Here is a 17233-nt window from a genome sequence, read left to right as displayed (position 1 = left end):
GGCGCGTGTGGACAAAAGTAGACTCATCAATTCAAGCTACAAGTGTAGGCCTAATGAAAATCGCAGAATGCCATTCATGAAATTGCGGGTGCATAGTGCACAGTTGGGGTTTGGATGCTGGAATTATTTTGTGAGTGGACGAATGTGCGCGGGTTAGTGATGCGCGGGTTGACTCATAACCTGCAGTCCCGACGAGTTGAATAAAGAGAAACAATATTTTAAAATATCCATACATTTATAATTATTGTGCAATTTATACAGGCTACAGTATATTGAGGTTTTTCTTTCATTATTTTTATCTATCTGGTATTAGTGCATAAACCTAAACTTTAGGGCTTAACTGTATGCGTCAGTCGCCAAATAATGCTTTTGGGAATGGGCAGAAAAATMTAACGTCAATCCACAAAGGCAAAAAGAACATTGTCGAAGTTTAATTTAATAAAACAACAGCTGCGAAACGAGAGATGAAAAAGAGAAGGGAGGGCCAAAAAAGTAATGTTTGGAAAATATTTGAAGTGGTAAAAGAGGATGATAGCAGTGTTATGTGTCATGATTGTGAGGCACTATACAAATCCGACAGTCACGGGACTTCAAATAGGCCTATGGCATGTCAATGGAACTGTAGCCTACTGTTTAGATGGGTTAAATGGAAACTGAAATCTGGACACTGACTGTAGGTCTATAACCTCTCACATAGCCTAAATAATAACTCCTGCAGAATTAAGCATTTCTTGAAGTAAAATGATACACCAAATTAAGGAGAAATTTGGACTTGGGAACAGGAGTGGAGAGATAGGATTTATTTATTTATGCATCTTGAGAGAAGAGAATGCAATGCTCAGTTAGATACCATCTGTAAAGGTACTGTCTTCATCATAACAGCTAATAGATAGTATTTCAACCACATAAAATATGCATTGAAGCCGAACTGAAATCTTATCAGAAACAAGTTGGCTCGTTTTCACAGCTTTCTTTTCCTTACAACCAGTAAAATTGATGTCATTTGAACATTTTGTACAGAAAATATAGACTTTTTTTGTTATTGTATTTTCTCCCCAGTCCCAAAACATCTTTGCTCTGCGAAAGATGACAGCGAAAACTTGATGTCAACTAGATTGAAGCATTCGTTCTATCGATCTATTAGGATACATTATTCTGCTGAGCAAGGGTTTATTTATCTTCTAGGGCCCCATATAATGCCAAAAGAAAAGCTACACGTATCTAATTATAGACAAGTTGACTAACAAATAGCCTACAAAAATGAAAATTATAAGCAGAAACATACCTAAACCAGGCAGCAAAAGAAATCCTGCACCCTGTATCAAAAAAAGCGTACTGCCTTGTTTGACTGTAGTGCGTTTTCTGTATTTACGGCTAGGGTTGGGTGCTGGCCTCAGATTTTCACTTTATCACATATAGTCAGTCGGATGGGTTATTAGCAATTGCCGGTGGGTGAACAAACAGCTGACCTGTGGGCAGTGGCAAACCGTCATTGATCCCCACCTTTTTAACTAAAAACAGGTATGCATGTTTTTCCATGTTATTTTGACAWTAATACCTGTCACATATCAGTTTGCAAACAATGTAAAACAAGAAATAAAATCATTGAGTTAATAAAGCTGCATACAAACRTGGTCTCTTTTTTGCTTTCTTGAGTAAGGCAGCTCCAAAATGCAGGTGTTTCAGCCTAGCTCAGTGCTTTCTATGGTGGAGGGGCAGTCTGTGGTGGTGGGGCAGTCTGTGGAAAATACAGAGTGTAGGGGTTGGTAATGTTCTCTAGTTGCGCTGTGATTGGGTAATGTTTTCTAGTTGCATCGTGATTGGCTCAGTGTTCTGTCACTCATGGGGACACTACGTTACCGCCAAATCTAAGGGTAGAGCTTGAAAATTCAAGACCATTGGGTGCTGCCATAGAGTGCCCATACATTAGAAGTGCCCATCAAATTTGGCTCAGGGTAATTGGRCACAGATAAAATTGTCAAATCACATTATATCTACAGTAGCTTTGATTGGACTGATCATGTCAACATCATACTGTAATGAAACAGCAGGGAGCAGGTCTCGAACCCTCGACCTTCTAGCCCGAGGTCCGGCGCGCTATCGACCGTGCCCCAAAAGCATGCTCAGAGACGATTTCCACGCTTATAAAGCCAGGGTCGTTACAATACTTTCAAAATCTTAGCTAGCAAGCTATCTACTGGCAAATGCTTTTTAATCCTTGTCATATGAAGAGAAAAAAATGAAGAGAAATTAGAGATAAAACGTATCGGTGCTCATCAACCATTGGACATAAACATGACACAACAAGTTGGAAGTCGCAAATTCAACAATGAGTGGTTTGGAAGGAAACAGTGGCTACCTGAAAGCATTGCAAAGCAATCACTAACCTGCTATGCAGTGGAGTGGGTGTGTGATTTTTAAGGAACGTGATAATTGGCATGCTGACTGCAGGAATGTCCACCAGGGCTGTTGCCAGATAATTTAATATTAATTTCTCTACCATAAATCGCCTCCAACGTCGTTTTAGAGAATGTGGCAGTACCATCAACTGGCCTCACAACCGCAGACCACGTGTATGGCATTGTGTGGGCGAGCAGTTTGCTGATGTTACTGTTGTGATCAGAGTGCCCCATGGTGGCGGTGGGGTTATGGTATGGGCAGGCATGAGCTACGGACAACGAACACTGTCTTGTTTTGCAATACCCGGGAAATAACCACAACTTTTTACGATTCAACTATTCTTACCTCCCTATCTTATAGCCAAATATAGCCCAATGAAACACCTAGCAATTCTGTTGCTAGCTGCAGCATCTTTTCAGACTATCCTGACGATATTCAGCTACTTWWAAAAAATGTATTTGGAACTTTTAGCCACTTTTGAAAAGTGACTCAAAGCTATAATGCACGCATTTTCCCTCTAAATGACACAACCAATTTTCTCTGTCATAATTTGAGGAACGTTATTGTGTATTCAACGTAATGACGCAGCAAGTCAACCTGCCTCTTGTCAAAGATATATCCCCTATTCAGATTGAGTTCTGCTTTAAATTCTATCGAAAAAGTAAAACCAACCGAACTTCCCAACTTTCTATACCCCAAAATTTAAACGTACCATGTTCTTTGCTAAATTTATATCGTATGTCAGTCGATTCATAAAAAATATAACATCCTGATGACACAAAACTTTATCGTATCTCTCCGTTATTCCTTAGAATTCATCAGGTTTAGGTAACTTTCTCTTCTATGATACAGCATTTTTAAAATACGACTCCATTCCCAATAGGTTATTCCAGCAGATCATTTGGGAAACACAATGTATTACATAGAAATTGCCTCGCCATTATTTTGAAGGAATTAGTCTCTCAATTCAACCTAAACAAACTATTAAAACGTTCAGTTCCTATCTTGAACAAACACTAACAACCGTATCTTTCCGGGCAAAACCTATAAATATTTGAATTACAATCAGAATGAATTTGTCTATCGATGTCAAGGCTGAGATACGAACCCCAGTCTCCCGCGTTGAAGGCAAAACCTTTACCGCTGAACCACCAACGCTATCGAAATGATTGAGTTTCCCCGCCAACAAGCATATTATTATAATTGTCTGTATTCGCAAACTCCGGCACCGAGACAATTCCCAGAAAATATTACAATTCAAAGGTCCAAGCTTTCCCCCAGCGAGGATTCTCCTTATTCTCTCTACTCCGAATTGGTTTTATGTTTTTCGTTATATACAGGTTGAATATACAGGTTTAGTAATTTTATCAAATAGATTAGTACAGTTCAAATCAGGATATGCGTTTACATATGGATATACATTCACACTGTTGCTCTCTTTAATTAAAAACTCCTCAACTATAGTACTTATTACTACATTTAATTAACAATCCCTAATATAAGAAATTTTATCAAATATGTATTCAAATTAATCACAGTCACACACAATAGGGAGTGTATAAATTGTATACATTCAGGGCCAACCGACTGAATATCAAGTGTATTTCATACATACGATTTGAGTCTCACAAATCTTCATTCACGCCAGTAAGGTCTCAGCTTACTTCATACAAACTTGGCATCTCACCTTAATACACTTCATTCACTGTTGCATTAATCCCCACCCTCACTCATACTTTGGACATATAGCCCATTTGGGCATCTCACCCTTATTCATTCACACTGGCATCTCACACAGTACATCACATTTATTCGTTATATCATAGAATACCTGGCCAGTCAAAATTGCATTCACCACTATGTCTTCCTTATGATTTTTTTACCAATATAAACTAATAAAATGTGGTTACTTACATCAAACAGGTGTCTCACAACACTAAATTTGGATAATGCCAATGTGCAGAACTTTAGTATTTCCACAATAGGTTTCTGCTTACCTTTTTATTTGACCGGTGTGGAGTTGTGAGACACACCCATCTGACGACAGCAATGGTCAATTGGCTGGCACTCCAATGTCCAGCGAGGTCCTTCACCAGATCACGTCGGGGTCACCATATAAGGGATTTGCGTCAATTCAATCTGGTATCAGGACAAAATGTGATTCAGAGTCACCAAATATACTTTAAGTATTTTTATTAAACTCAAGCGATAAATGGTAAATGCAATTTTCGTATATACGGGTTCTCTGTATCACCTCGCAGGATAGAACAGAGAACTGGCAGGATGTAAGTAAACAGCTGTTCTTATACGGTGACAGACGTATAAGAACAGCTGTTTACTTGTTGGCCTGTCACAACAGAGGCTGAGCGTGGTTTAAACTTTGCTCAGCCTATCGCCGGCGCTCAGGCTAGTCCCAGCCTCTTGGCGCTTTTTGGTGTCCCGGCGCTGTTGCTGTGTAGATTACGCTCCCTCACCCCAGAGGCTGAGGTCAGACAGCTCTGCAACATTGTCTGAGCTATTTGCACCTGCATACAAAGCACACTGTTCTCGCTCAATGCTAACCACAGCTTCCCAGCACACTTATCTGGGGCTAACTGTTACTTCCAGCYCACACACACAGACACCCAGGCGCCCAGTCGCTAATATTATATCACATGTGATATAGCATTGGGTTATAGTGCAATAAACACCAATCCTAACACCTCTTTCCCTCAGAGGACCCGTGAACATAAGCTCCACATGCTGTTTGAACTTACGCCATGCATCGGGTAAGTTTGTAGACTCCCAGTCCATTCGAGGTGAAGGAACTCCAGAAAAATCCATCTTTTAAGACCTTTTACTCTGACACCATGTCTTGTTTTGCACGCTTTGTACAAAATAATAAAATGCAATACTACAGGATATTTCTTAACGTAGCTCTTTATTAGCTAGCTATAACTGGCGTGTTCACGTATCGCCAACCAGGATCAAACTGACCATCACCTAACCATTTGGGTGGTCTTAACCAATCATAGCACAGTATGATATGGCGGTAAAATGCAAACAATTACAATTCAGTATGTTTACACATATGAATATTACAAACACAATGGATTTTTATTGATGTAAATTTGAAAGCACAGAGAAACCATGTAAACAAACTCATGAGGCCTATTGTCATGCCATTCATCCACCGCCATCACCTCATGTTTCAGCATGGCAATGCACGGCTTCATGTCGCAAGGATCTGTGCCCAATTCCTGGAAGCTGAAAATGTCCCAGTTCGTCCATGGCCTGCATACTCACCAGACATGTCACCCATTGAGCACATTTGGGATGCTCTGTATCGACATGTGTTCCAGTTTCTGCCAATATCCAGCAACTTCGCACAGCCATTGACGATGAGTGTAACAACATTCCACAGGCCACAATCAACAGCCAGATCAACTCTATGCAAATTAGATGTATTGCGCTGCCTGAGGCAATTGGTGGTGATCACACCAGATACTGACTGGTTTTCTGATCCACGTCCCTACGTTTTTTTAAGGTATCTGTGACCAGCAGATGCATATATTCCCAATCATGTGAAATCTATAGATTAGGGCCAAATTAATTTACTTAAATTGACTGATTTCCTCACATGAACTGTAACTCAGTAAAATCTGTAAAATTGTTACATTTTGAGTTTATTTTTGTTCAATATTGTACAATATAAAAAAAAACACATTGTAGACAAACCCTTTTCCATCAGTAAACTCAGAGAACAAGTGTAAATTATACATTTACGTTATGGACATGAATGGGTTAATGTGCAATTGAAGATTATTTTCTCCTTCATAATATAAGTGATATGCAAAGCTCTGTGTGCGTCAGTGGGGCATGCCAGCACCGCGTTGATGTGTAGAATAACCGCTTCCAAAATTCAAATCCACTGCCGCCGAAGCAAAAGCGGAACTCTCTAAGATGCTGTAACTAGCTAGCTACAATGTTTCCAACCAATTTATCGTGATTTTATCGTCTTTTGTAAGTACAAAACTAGCTAGCTAGTCATAAAACGGAAACTGTTGATTCTTGTTCATCAGTAACGTCATTAGCATGCTAACGCGTTAGTTAGCTAGCTAAATATCTAAAGTTAGTTACTAGCGTTTTTTTGCAAGAGAAAGCTAGCTATGTTATTGGATATGGCAAGACCGATACAGCTAGCACTAGGTTGATGGTTAACGCTTGTTTGCGTTGTCAGCTAGTTAGCAAACGGCTGTTAACAATCTTTGTTTACAGAGCTAAAGTTAGCTAGCTAACTACATCGTTAGCCAAGGCATACATTTAAGGTAGGTAGGTAGTTGTAAACAAACCCATTTCCCCCAGTGCATGGCCTGTTGCGCATTAATGATGCCCGAAGAAGTTCAGACCATATCGGCTTGTTCCGATCCATTGACTGACAATAATCAGAATTCTTTCTTACATTCTACTTTGGAACAGTTCTTTACTGCTAAAACACGTACACTTAAAATTGATAAAACTGATGCTGTAGCTGTCATTGAACTTCAGAGATATTTGACAGAACAACAAAATGTTGTAAAACAACAACCTCTTGACAACTACAGCTATGACATGATAGTGACTGATGGAGTATGGCAGGCCAAGTGCATTCTTGACTGTAGTTTAAATCATCTGATCCACAAAAACATTATTCGTAGTGGAATTGATATCAACATCACCCAGTGCTCATTTGTTTACAATGAGAGAAGATTGGGTCAGGGTTGTGTTTGCATCGAGAAGATTGAACATGGTTCAAAGGAGTCTAATGTGTTGCGCAAGATTAAGGACTTGGATTCCCTCCCCATGATTTCAAAGGATGGCTTTGGGAACATTGTGGCATTGCAAAGTGATTCACCCCTGCAGGTGGGCCGCAAGCATTACCTGTCTCTTTGGAATAATGAGGACCCTGAAGGCAGACTATGGGTTCCAGATGTCCCCCCATCAGATGTGGTGCTGGATGGTAAGATGTGAATTTAAGTTGCTGACTTTTGTGAGAAACCACAATCTCCAACAGAAATCGTGATAAGATATTTTGTTTTCAACAGTGTCAAAGATGACCCTCCTGTGTGATCTAGAGTCATTACTCGGATGCATGTTTCGACCTCTCCCCCTGATAGTGAGGGTGATTCATAAATCCAGACTTCGGTATTATGGAAAACCTGGACTCAAGATTTATTACCCGTACCAGGTGAGGCATAAACATATAATCAAGTATCTGTACCATACCATTGACCAATACACTGTCTCTTCTCTACTGAACCCTGACACTATAATTCATGTCTCTTCGAATGTTGTCAGTATTCTGTATGAAGTGTCTCATCAGGATTGTATGTTTAATTCTCTATTCTCCAGGCCTACTTTGAGGTTGCAGACCAGAGTGGCACCATGTCCCTTGTCCTGTGGAATGAGCTGTGCCCAGAATGGTACCAGAGACTGAATGTTGGAACTGTGCTCTATCTCCAAAACTACACCCTCAAGCAGAGCTATCAGAACAGGTCACGACCTCACATAGACAACCACAGAATGAAGAGTTTTCACTCAGTAGGTACTGAACCAAGTCATTCACAACTTAGTAAATCAACATTACCAGTATGTTGCCAGGCAGCACACCTGAGTAGTCATTTTGAGAGAACATTCTGTCTGATTCTTTGCAAACTGTTCATTTTAGTATGAATTTTGACTTTGCTTGCCTTGCAGAAATTTGTCTGAATCCACGGAATCCCACTGCAGTCCTTACTGTGGTTCCAGCCAAGAGTGTGTCACCTCAATGGGGCTTGCCTGAGGTTTCCTACCAGTTCGCCATTAGGTAAGTTCACAACCACATTATGGAGTTGAAATTAGATTTGATGTAAAAACAAAGGCCTTTCCCTGGGTAACATTTCCAACATTACTAAGCAGTCTTTATAATCTGCCTGAACTACTTATAAATGTTTTTCTTCTAGATCAGAACTGGACAGCTTGGCCAGCAATTCTGCATGTGATGTCATTGGCTTGGTAACTTTTGTGAGTCGGGTGGAGAGAATAAAGAGTAAGGGGAACACAGGTAAGAGTTGCTCATTACACTTTAACTACTCACTTATTTCTCACTATTAGGTAATTCCATGTGAAAGTGTAACACAAATGCCCATAATTTATTCATTTTTTTGCAGGCCCAGAAAAATACTGGACTTACCGCTGGGTCCATGCAGTGGATGGAACATCCAATATTCCTTTCATTTTGGAGATTTTTGCTTCTTCACAACCAGAAATATTCAATGGGCTATACCCAAGTAAATATGACAGTTAGTATAATACCAACAATTCCATAGATAAACTGCAACAGAATTCTCCTAAATGTACTTATTTTCTCCCTGATCTGCACCCTCCCCTCTTCCCAATGCAGTGACATACCTGGTCTGCACTCAGATGAGGAAGTGTCAAGAGCAAGACTCACTGCCTTACCTCACCAGCAGCTGTGAGACACAGATATTCACTACAGGTAAGTGCTGCTGTCATTTGCAAAGAAACAAAAGATCAAATCAAAGTTTGTCACATGCACAAAATACAGTGGATGTGACGACAGTACAGTGAAATGCTTACTTGTCTTCCTCAACAGTACAGAATACATGTAGATTAATAAAAGTAAAACATACTAATAAAATAGCAGACAAGGTAATACAATTATAATAAACACACAAGAATTGTCCCTTATATACAGTGGTGTAAAGTACTTAAGTTGTTTTTTGGGGTATCTGTACTTTACTCTTTATAAACTTTTACTCTACTACATTCTTAAAGAAAATAATGTACTTTTTACTCCTTACATTTTCCCTGACACCCAAAAGTACTTGTAACTTTTTGAATGCTTAGCAGGACAGGAAAATTGTCTAATTCACACACTTATCAAGAGTACATCCCTGGTCATCCCTAATGCCTCTGATCTGGCAGACTCACTAAACACAAATGCTTAGTTTGTAAATTATGTCTGAGTGTTGAACCGTGACCGTGGCTATCCGTAAATGTAAAAAAAAWATATATATATATTGTCTGGTTTGCTTAATAAGACATTTTAAATGATTTATACTTTTGATATTTAAGTATATTTAAAACCAAATACTTTTAGATTTTTACTGAAGTAGCATTTTACTGGGTGACTTTTAGTTGAGTCAATTTCTTTTACGGGGTGTCTTTTACTCAAGTATGAAAATTGGGTACTTTTCCCACAACTGCTTATCAAACAAATGCAAAACATTGTGAAACAGAAAAGATCAACAGTAAAACTCCTCTATTTAAAAAGGAATATATGGAGAAACGCACTGCAACTTTGTTAAGATATAGTATGTAGTTGTTATACTTGATCAGATGTAGTTTTCCCTCAGGGTATCACAAGGGCCAGCCCTACGTGTCAGACCCCAGGGTGAAGAGCTTCATCCAATGGACCAAGACTCTGAAGGACAGTGTCATGCTGAAGAAGACTGCTGTTGGTGGCCATTACTGCTTCCCTCACGCCCCTCTTATCTTCACACAGTCTGTGGCAGATGGCTCAGGTAAAAGAGGTGAACCTTTTTCAAGAAGGAAAGATCTACATCCGTCTGTAATATGCACCACTGTTTTGTTTGTATGCTTGTTTAACTACAGCAGACATCACCATTTAAATTGTTTTCATAATTATAGTGCATTTGCAAACTATTCAGCCTCATGACTTTTCAACATTTTGTTACGTTAGACTTATTCTAAAATAGATTTTTTGCAATGTATTAAAAATCTGAAATATATTTACATAAGTATACAGACCCTTTACTCAGTACTTTGTTGAAGCACCTTTGGCAACGATTACAGCCTCGAGTCTTCTTGGGTATGACGCTACAAGCTTGGCATGTCTGTTTTGGGGAGTTTCTCCCATTCTTCTCTGCAGATCCTCTCAAGTTCTGTCAGGTTGGATGGGGAGTGTTGCTGTACAGCTATTTTCAGGTCTACAGAGATGTTTGATCGGGTTCAAGTCCGGGCTCTGGCTGGGCCACTCAGGAACATTTTCCCAAAGCCACTCCTGCGTTGTCTTGGCTGTGTGCTTAGGGTTGTTGTCCTGTTGGAAGGTGAACTTTCGCTCCAGTCTGAGGTCCTGAGTGATCTGGTGCAGGTTTTCATCAAGGATCTCTCTATTCTTTGCTCCGTTCATCTTTCCCTCGATCCTGACGAGTCTCCAAGTCCCTACTGCTGAAAAACATCCCCACAGCATGCTGCCACCACCATGCTTCACCGCAAGGATGGTGCCAGGTTTCCTCCAGATGTGAAGCTTGGCATTCAGGCCAAAGAGTTCAATCTTGGTTTCATCAGAACAGAGAATCTTGTTTCTAATGGTCAGAGTCCTTTAGGTGCTTTTTGGCAAACTCCAAGAGGGCTGTCATGTGCCTTTTTACTGAGGAGTGGCTTCTGTCTGGCCAGTCTACCATAAAGGCCTGATTGGTGGAGTGCTGTAGAGATGGTTGTCCTTCTGGAATGTTCTCCCATCTCCAGAGGAACTCTGGAGCTCTGTTAGTGACCATCGGGTTCTTTGTTACCTCCCTGACCAAGGCCCTTCTCCCCCGATTGCTCAGTTTGGCTGGGCGGCCAGCTCCTAGGAAGAGTCTTAGTGGTTCCAAACTTCTTCCATTTAATAATGATGGAGGCCACTGTGTTGTTGGAGACCTTCAATGCTGAGAATTTATGTTGGTACCATTCCCCAGATCTGTGCCTCAACATAATCCTGTCTCGAAGCTATACGGACAATTCCTTCGACCTCATGGCTTGGTTTTTGCCCTGACATGTACTGTCAACTGTGGGACCTTTTATATAGACAGGTGTGTACCTTTCCAAACCATGTCTAATCAATTGAGTTTACCAGAGGTGGACTCCAAGTTGTAGAAACATCAAGGACGATCAATGGAAACGATGCACCTGCGCTCAATTTCGAGTCTCATAGCAAAGGGTCTTAATACCTATGTAAATAAGGTGTTTCTGTTTTTTATTTGTAATACATTTGCTAAAACTTGTTTTTGCTTTTTTATTATGGGGTATTGTGCGTAGATTGAGGAAATGTTCTTATTTAATCATTTTTAGAATAAGGCTGTAACAACAAAATGTGGAAAAAGTCAAGGGGTACTTTCCGAATGCACTGTATTTCCCATCTCAGCTCAAGTTCCTCTAGTTGCTGCAAATGACTTGAAGAGTGAGATGGAGGGTCTGCATTATCGTGAGCACAAGCGGCTAGCAATCCAAGGACAGATCATGGCTGTGCAGTATGTGACATTGCCAGAGGAGACTCTGTCAGACCAGGTAGGCTTCATAGATGTATAACAGACTTCATGTAATTTCAACACACTTAGTAGATGCGTTGGTTTTTTACAAGAAAGATAAACAGGACGAATTGCAATATAAAAAAACACCAGTTGCCTGTACAGAACTTTATAGGTATTGTCATTGGTCAGGCAAGTTTATAATGTAATGCCTGGTTCTCTCCAGCAGATGGTTCAGTCTGTTGTGGCTGTATCTGACCCACCCAGTGATCAGAGGACTGTAGAAGTGACTCAGATGCTGATAAACAGGGAAACAGCGCCCTCTAGTGTGCAGAGCTCACCCAGCAGACGGAAAAGAAAACAAGCCAAGAAGAGGTGAGTAATCTCCAAYTGGAGCGGAGAGAAATTGCAGAATTGCGCAATTCTGCATATTTTTACATTTTTTGATGTGTGTTAAATTATAATAATCTCATCGGGGCCTGCGGTCTGTTGACCCCGTTCTGGGTCCGAATCTGGACCACGGTCCACTTGTTTAGTATGGCTACCCTAAAACAAGGGTAGGCTATTAAACATTCAAAATTGTACTTATAACTCCCCTTTACTATGGCATTGGAAATTAGATTAGCATATTTTCACTTGATGTTTTAGAATTTTTTGTTGTCTTTTAGAGTGATGAAGCGATGCTACATTACTCGTGCCAGGATGCAAGAGAAAAGGTAATGAATCAACTATCCTCAACCATCCCAGGTCACTGTAATAATTTCTCTATGCCCATCAGGGACCCACCGAGTAGCTCAGGTTATGGTGAGCGCTTTGTCTGTTCACAGAGAGGCTGGCCATGGCTTAACAGAAGAGGAGCTAGGTGAAGAGGAGAGTGATTCTGAAACAGAGGAAGTTGGTCCACTAGAAAAAAGAACTGACCAAACTAGAGCCAGTGGACAACTAGGTCCACCAGGTATGAGTGTTTTGCCACATTAACATAATCTCACCACTTATCTTTGTGGCCTAACTTGTATTCCTCTCTTTATGGGTTAAGCATGGCWAGTGAAGTGTGGGGGCTAGCCAGAGATATTAACTATGCTGTTTGTCTGGAAACCATGGAAACTACTTGCCATTGCATCATTCATGTGGGATGTTACAAGGCTAGTGACATTGATAGGCCTATATTATTTTGTTTCTAAGATATTCCACAGAGTGAAGGCGCTACTGGAGAGAGAGCAGTTGCAGACTGTGATAGGACATCGTGGGAAAGCAGCTCGTGGCCAAAGCAGAGACAAGAAGTGTTAGAATATTTACATCCTGGTGGTGTGTACTCAGAGAGCCTTTCTCAGAGATTCAGATTTGACGACAAGACCCTTCTGCTGCAGCAGAGTAACCTACATGCTGCTAGGTGGACTCCAGAGCAAACCACAGACACCCTCTCACCAGTAACCTGCAAAGGATACTATAAAATCACAATATTAGGTAATGTAGAGCTCATGTAAATCATGTTTGTCATTTCTTTCATATGATTGGAGTTAATCTGTGATTTTTATTGTTCTCAGGGGTGAAGGTAAGCCGGTCCGGTACAGAGTACCGGCAAAATAAATAGTGCCGGTACGGCGTACTGGTAAAACATGAGCCTATTACAATAATTAAATCAAATATGAAAACTTTAGGCTATTGTACCATCATTTATTGTTGGCGCCTGTCAGCCCCATGAGAAATTAGTGAATGGACTTAAAACCCGGTGGTATAGCTCRAAAATGCGGTGTGGTTTGAGGTAAACGCAACATTTTTGCTAGGCAGAGATGATTTGCCGGGACCGTGATGCAAGTGGWCACCAGTGAGTGGACACAATCAATTCAGGCTGCAAGTCTCTCCAAAGACAATTGCCGAATATCATCATTTTTGGGGTGTTTTAATAGATATCTCTTTCCATTCATCAAATGTCGGGTGTACAGTACAGTTTTAGATGCTGGAATTATTTTAGTGGACCAACGTATGTGGATGTGATTTGTTTGACAATCAGATAAAAACATCATGCCTGGTTGTGTTCATGGCCCATTAAAAGGCAGTGGTGTAAAGTACTTAAGTTGTTTTTTGGTGTATCTGTACTTTACTATTTATTTTTTACAACTTTTACTTTACTACATTCCTAACTAAAACAATTAACTTTTTACTCCATGCATTTTCCCTGACACCCAAAAGTACTCGTCCTAAGCATTAAATATGTAACATGAAAAGGGTCCAAGTCATACGCTAAAAGACAACATCCCTACTGCCTTTGATCTGGCGGACTCACTAAACACACATGCTTCATTTGTAAATTATGTCTAAGTGTTGAGCTGTGACCCTGGTTATCCGTAAATTTAAAAAGCAATAATATGGCTCCATCTGGTTTACTTAATAAGGAATTTGAAATGATTTTGTACTTTTGATACTTAAGTATATTTTATTCAATACATTTACTTTTGATACTTAAGTATATTTAAAACTAAATACTTTTAGACCTTTTACTCAAGTTGTATTTCACTGGGTGACTTTTACCTTAATAGAAAATTACTCAAGTATGACAATTGGGTACTTTTCCACCACTGTTAAAAAGGTAATACAGGTGACATGTCTTTACTATTAGACTCATCAAAAATATGTGCACATGCGAGGTCCTATACCGGGAAAAAATCATCTACTTTCACCCCTGATTTAAAAAAAAATATATATATATATTTTTTAAAAGTATACATCCTTAGTGTTAAAAAAAAAACGTGTTTAATTTAACTTCTATAATTTCAGGGCCTTCCGTGTGGCGCAGCGGTTTAAGACACTGCATCGGGTTCGATCCCAGGCTGTGTTACAGCCGGCCGTGACTGTGAGACCCATGAGGCGGCGCACAATTGGCCCAGCGTCGTCTAGGTTAGGGGAGGGTTTGGCTGGCTGGGATTTCCTTGTCCCATCGCCCTCTAGCGACTCCTTGTGACGGGCTGGGTGCCTGCAAGCTGACTTCTGTCGCCAGTTATACGCTGTTTCCTCTGACACATTGGTGTGGCTGGCTTCCGGGTTAAGCGAGCAGTGTGTCAAGAAGCAATGCGGCTTGGCAGGGTCGTGTTTCGGAGGACGCACGGCTCTCGACCGTCACAAAAAGGGCTAACAAGTACACACAAAAAAACGAATTGCATTGTTTTACTGTAAAATGTACACACACACACTAACATGTCTCTCTCTGGCAGGTATAAACCAGCAGATGGCCATCGATGCTGCCTTTGTTCCTGTGATGTCATCTGGGGACCCCAGGTCCTTAGGTCTAACTCAAGACCCCCATGACAACAAACTTCTGTCCTGCCTGTCTGCAGGCTTCATCTGCCCTCTCGCAGACCCCCTGAGCCAGAGTGAGGTTGCTCTCCCTGAACCAGGTAACACACCGGGTAGAGTGGGAGGGGAGGGTGAAGGTTAAACACACCCCTGAGAGCAAGTCATGGGGCAGTGCTTTTAGCTAAGGTAAAACTCCAGGCTATTTAAGGAGTGCTATTTGTGGTTCTTGACCTGCTCACATGCATATTTACAATATCAAATTTCCTAATGTTGACCTCCAAATGGGGCTTTCAACTCTAAAACTTGAGTCCACTTAAGAAAGCAGTTATGGCAAATCAAATGCGCTGTCCATTTTAGGCTAGACTGAGTATTGATTACATGGTACAGTACAGGGTCAAATCAAACAATTGATATGGTAGATTGTCAACGTATAATATTAGGCATTTATTAATTACATACACTGAGTATACTCAAACATTAGGAACTTCTTCCTAGTATTGAGTTGCTGGTCCATGTTGACTCCAGTGGTTCCCACAGTCGTGTCAAGTTGGCTGGATGTCCTTTGGGTGGTGGACCCTTCTTGATACACACAAGAAACTGTTGAGCATGAAAAACCAAACAGCAGTTCTTGACGGCTACTACCATACCCCGTTCAAAAGCACTTAAATATTTTGTCTTGCCCATTCACCCTCTGAATGGCACACATACACAATCCATGTCTCAATTGTCAAGGCTTAAATACTTTTAACTTGTCTCCTCCCCTTCATCTACACTGATTTGAAGTGGATTTAACAAGTGACATCAATAACTTTCACCTGGTCAGTTAAGGAGTTAATGGTTTGTATYCTCAGTGTAGAATGTAGACACTGTTTTTGGGAGGTTTGCATACATAATGTTTCCAACAATTTTAAATATTCTGAYGTTAATTTGTGTATGCTGGTTTTTCTTTTTATCTTTCAGAGGAGATTTTAGCAACTGCTGAGGAGCTGAAAGACACCCATCTTGTGTGTATCCTTGACCTCTGTCATCTGGGAGGAGAGAAAGTGGAGGTTATCATCACCAAGGTGTATAGAATGACTGACATTGCTTTGGTATAGATATTGGACCACAGTATGTGTTGTTTTGTCTGACAAATCTGAAATGAATGTGTTCTTTTTTAACATGATTAGCCAGACACATTTTGTTAAATACTGGAAATATTTTTGTAGATATTTTTTTAAACTGGGGGTTTTGAAAGAACACGTATAATTTCTACAACAAATAAAATAATCACATTTTAAAGAGGATTCGTAAACTTTTTTTACTTAAATATTTGTCAAATCGTCTTCCACATTCACATGCTTAATGTTTATTTATGCCATAGCGTAAAGACAAGCTACATGGGCTCTGGAAAAAAGTACTATGCAGACGGTAAAATAGTTGAGTTCTGTTAAACATCCTGAAACAGGATATAGTTTAAACATTTGAGCTATAGTGTGGTTACTAAACTGGTTTCACATTAGGCTGAACTTTCCAACTTGTGATGCTGTAAAGGTAGGAATTTCCTAAATTATTTTGCTTGAACTTTGGTGTTTCAAGCCTACAGTGTCATGTATTATCTTGTGCACTGTTATGGCAGCAGTAGTGTATTGACATTTCATGCGTTTGTTGACAGCTAATTTTAAATCCTGCTAGAACATTTCCTCTTACACTTTCGATAGCACACTGGCTGAAACTAATGAAGACAGATCATGATGTGTTGGATTGCAATATCACAAACAAAATCATGTGTCAAATCAACAATATGCTGTATTCTTTTTCCAGGCTTGCATTCACAGGTAAACTTGGACTAAACAAATGCAAAGCTAGTGAGCAAGGTCCACTAAGATAAGAGAGAGACTGATGTATACTTGGTTTAGGTTACAGAGAAGGCAGGTGTCAGTTTACTGCCTACAGCACAGCGCCCCAGGCAGACGACGATCAGGAAGACCGGGCTTGACTCAACTATCGATGATGTCGTCCCCAGTGACCGTACATATATACCCCAACCAGAAGCCATAGATTACAGGCAACATCCGTACTGAGCTAAAGGGTAGAGCTGCCACTTTCAAGGAGCGGGACTAACCTGGAAGCCTATAAGAAATCTTGCTATGCCCTCCGACGAAACATCAAACAGGCAAAGCGTCAATACAGGACTAAGATTGAATCGTACTACACCGGCTCCGATGCTCATCAGATGTGGCAGGGCTTGCAAACTATTAGACTACAAAGGGAAGCACAGCTGCGAGCTGCCC

At 40.4% G+C, this 17233-nt stretch overlaps 1 protein-coding gene and 1 long non-coding RNA gene across 5 annotated transcripts; one reads left to right on the top strand and one right to left on the bottom strand.

Annotated features, from left to right (window-relative positions):
• Positions 1-289: 289 nt before the first annotated feature.
• On the bottom strand, positions 290-5845 carry LOC111951117 (uncharacterized). Its single transcript, XR_002875562.3, has 3 exons — positions 5157-5845; positions 4398-4539; positions 290-1738 (listed from the first exon to the last, which is right to left on the bottom strand). It is a non-coding gene; the product is annotated as an uncharacterized lncRNA (long non-coding RNA).
• Positions 5846-6240: 395 nt separating this feature from the next.
• Positions 6241-16241, top strand: radx (RPA1 related single stranded DNA binding protein). Of its 4 annotated transcripts, none has more exons than XM_070434556.1 (15): positions 6241-7378; positions 7464-7606; positions 7771-7963; positions 8116-8224; positions 8361-8461; positions 8568-8687; positions 8801-8896; positions 9777-9944; positions 11567-11709; positions 11896-12044; positions 12338-12385; positions 12497-12624; positions 12852-13133; positions 14445-14564; positions 14879-14967. In XM_070434556.1, the coding sequence occupies exons 1-14, from the start codon at positions 6748-6750 to the stop codon at positions 14516-14518; spliced, it is 2385 nt and encodes a 794-aa protein (XP_070290657.1). In that variant the 5' UTR covers positions 6241-6747; the 3' UTR covers positions 14519-14564; positions 14879-14967. The 4 variants fall into 4 exon arrangements, with proteins under 4 accessions (XP_070290657.1, XP_070290656.1, XP_023824400.1 ...); XM_023968632.2 differs by lacking the exon at positions 14445-14564 and adding an exon at positions 15921-16241 and having other exon boundaries at positions 6242-7378; positions 11899-12044; positions 14879-15061; XM_023968631.2 differs by lacking the exon at positions 14445-14564 and adding an exon at positions 15921-16241 and having other exon boundaries at positions 6242-7378; positions 14879-15061.
• The last annotated feature ends 992 nt before the right edge of the window (positions 16242-17233 follow it).

Source organism: Salvelinus sp. IW2-2015, linkage group LG23 (assembly GCF_002910315.2).
Source record: "Salvelinus sp. IW2-2015 linkage group LG23, ASM291031v2, whole genome shotgun sequence".
NCBI lineage: Eukaryota > Metazoa > Chordata > Actinopteri > Salmoniformes > Salmonidae > Salvelinus > Salvelinus sp. IW2-2015.
The sequence above is the reverse complement of the archived record's forward strand: the minus strand, read 5'-3'. Positions and strand labels throughout refer to the sequence as shown.

Bases quoted from the DNA above. Each gene is read 5' to 3' on its own strand.
- radx (XM_023968631.2), top strand. From the start codon at position 6,748: ATGGCCTGTTGCGCATTAATGATGCCCGAAGAAGTTCAGACCATATCG. The intron at 7,607-7,770 runs GTGAGGCATAAA...TCTATTCTCCAG, and splicing joins AGATTTATTACCCGTACCAG to GCCTACTTTGAGGTTGCAGA. The intron at 12,045-12,337 runs GTGAGTAATCTC...GTTGTCTTTTAG, and splicing joins AGAAAACAAGCCAAGAAGAG to AGTGATGAAGCGATGCTACA.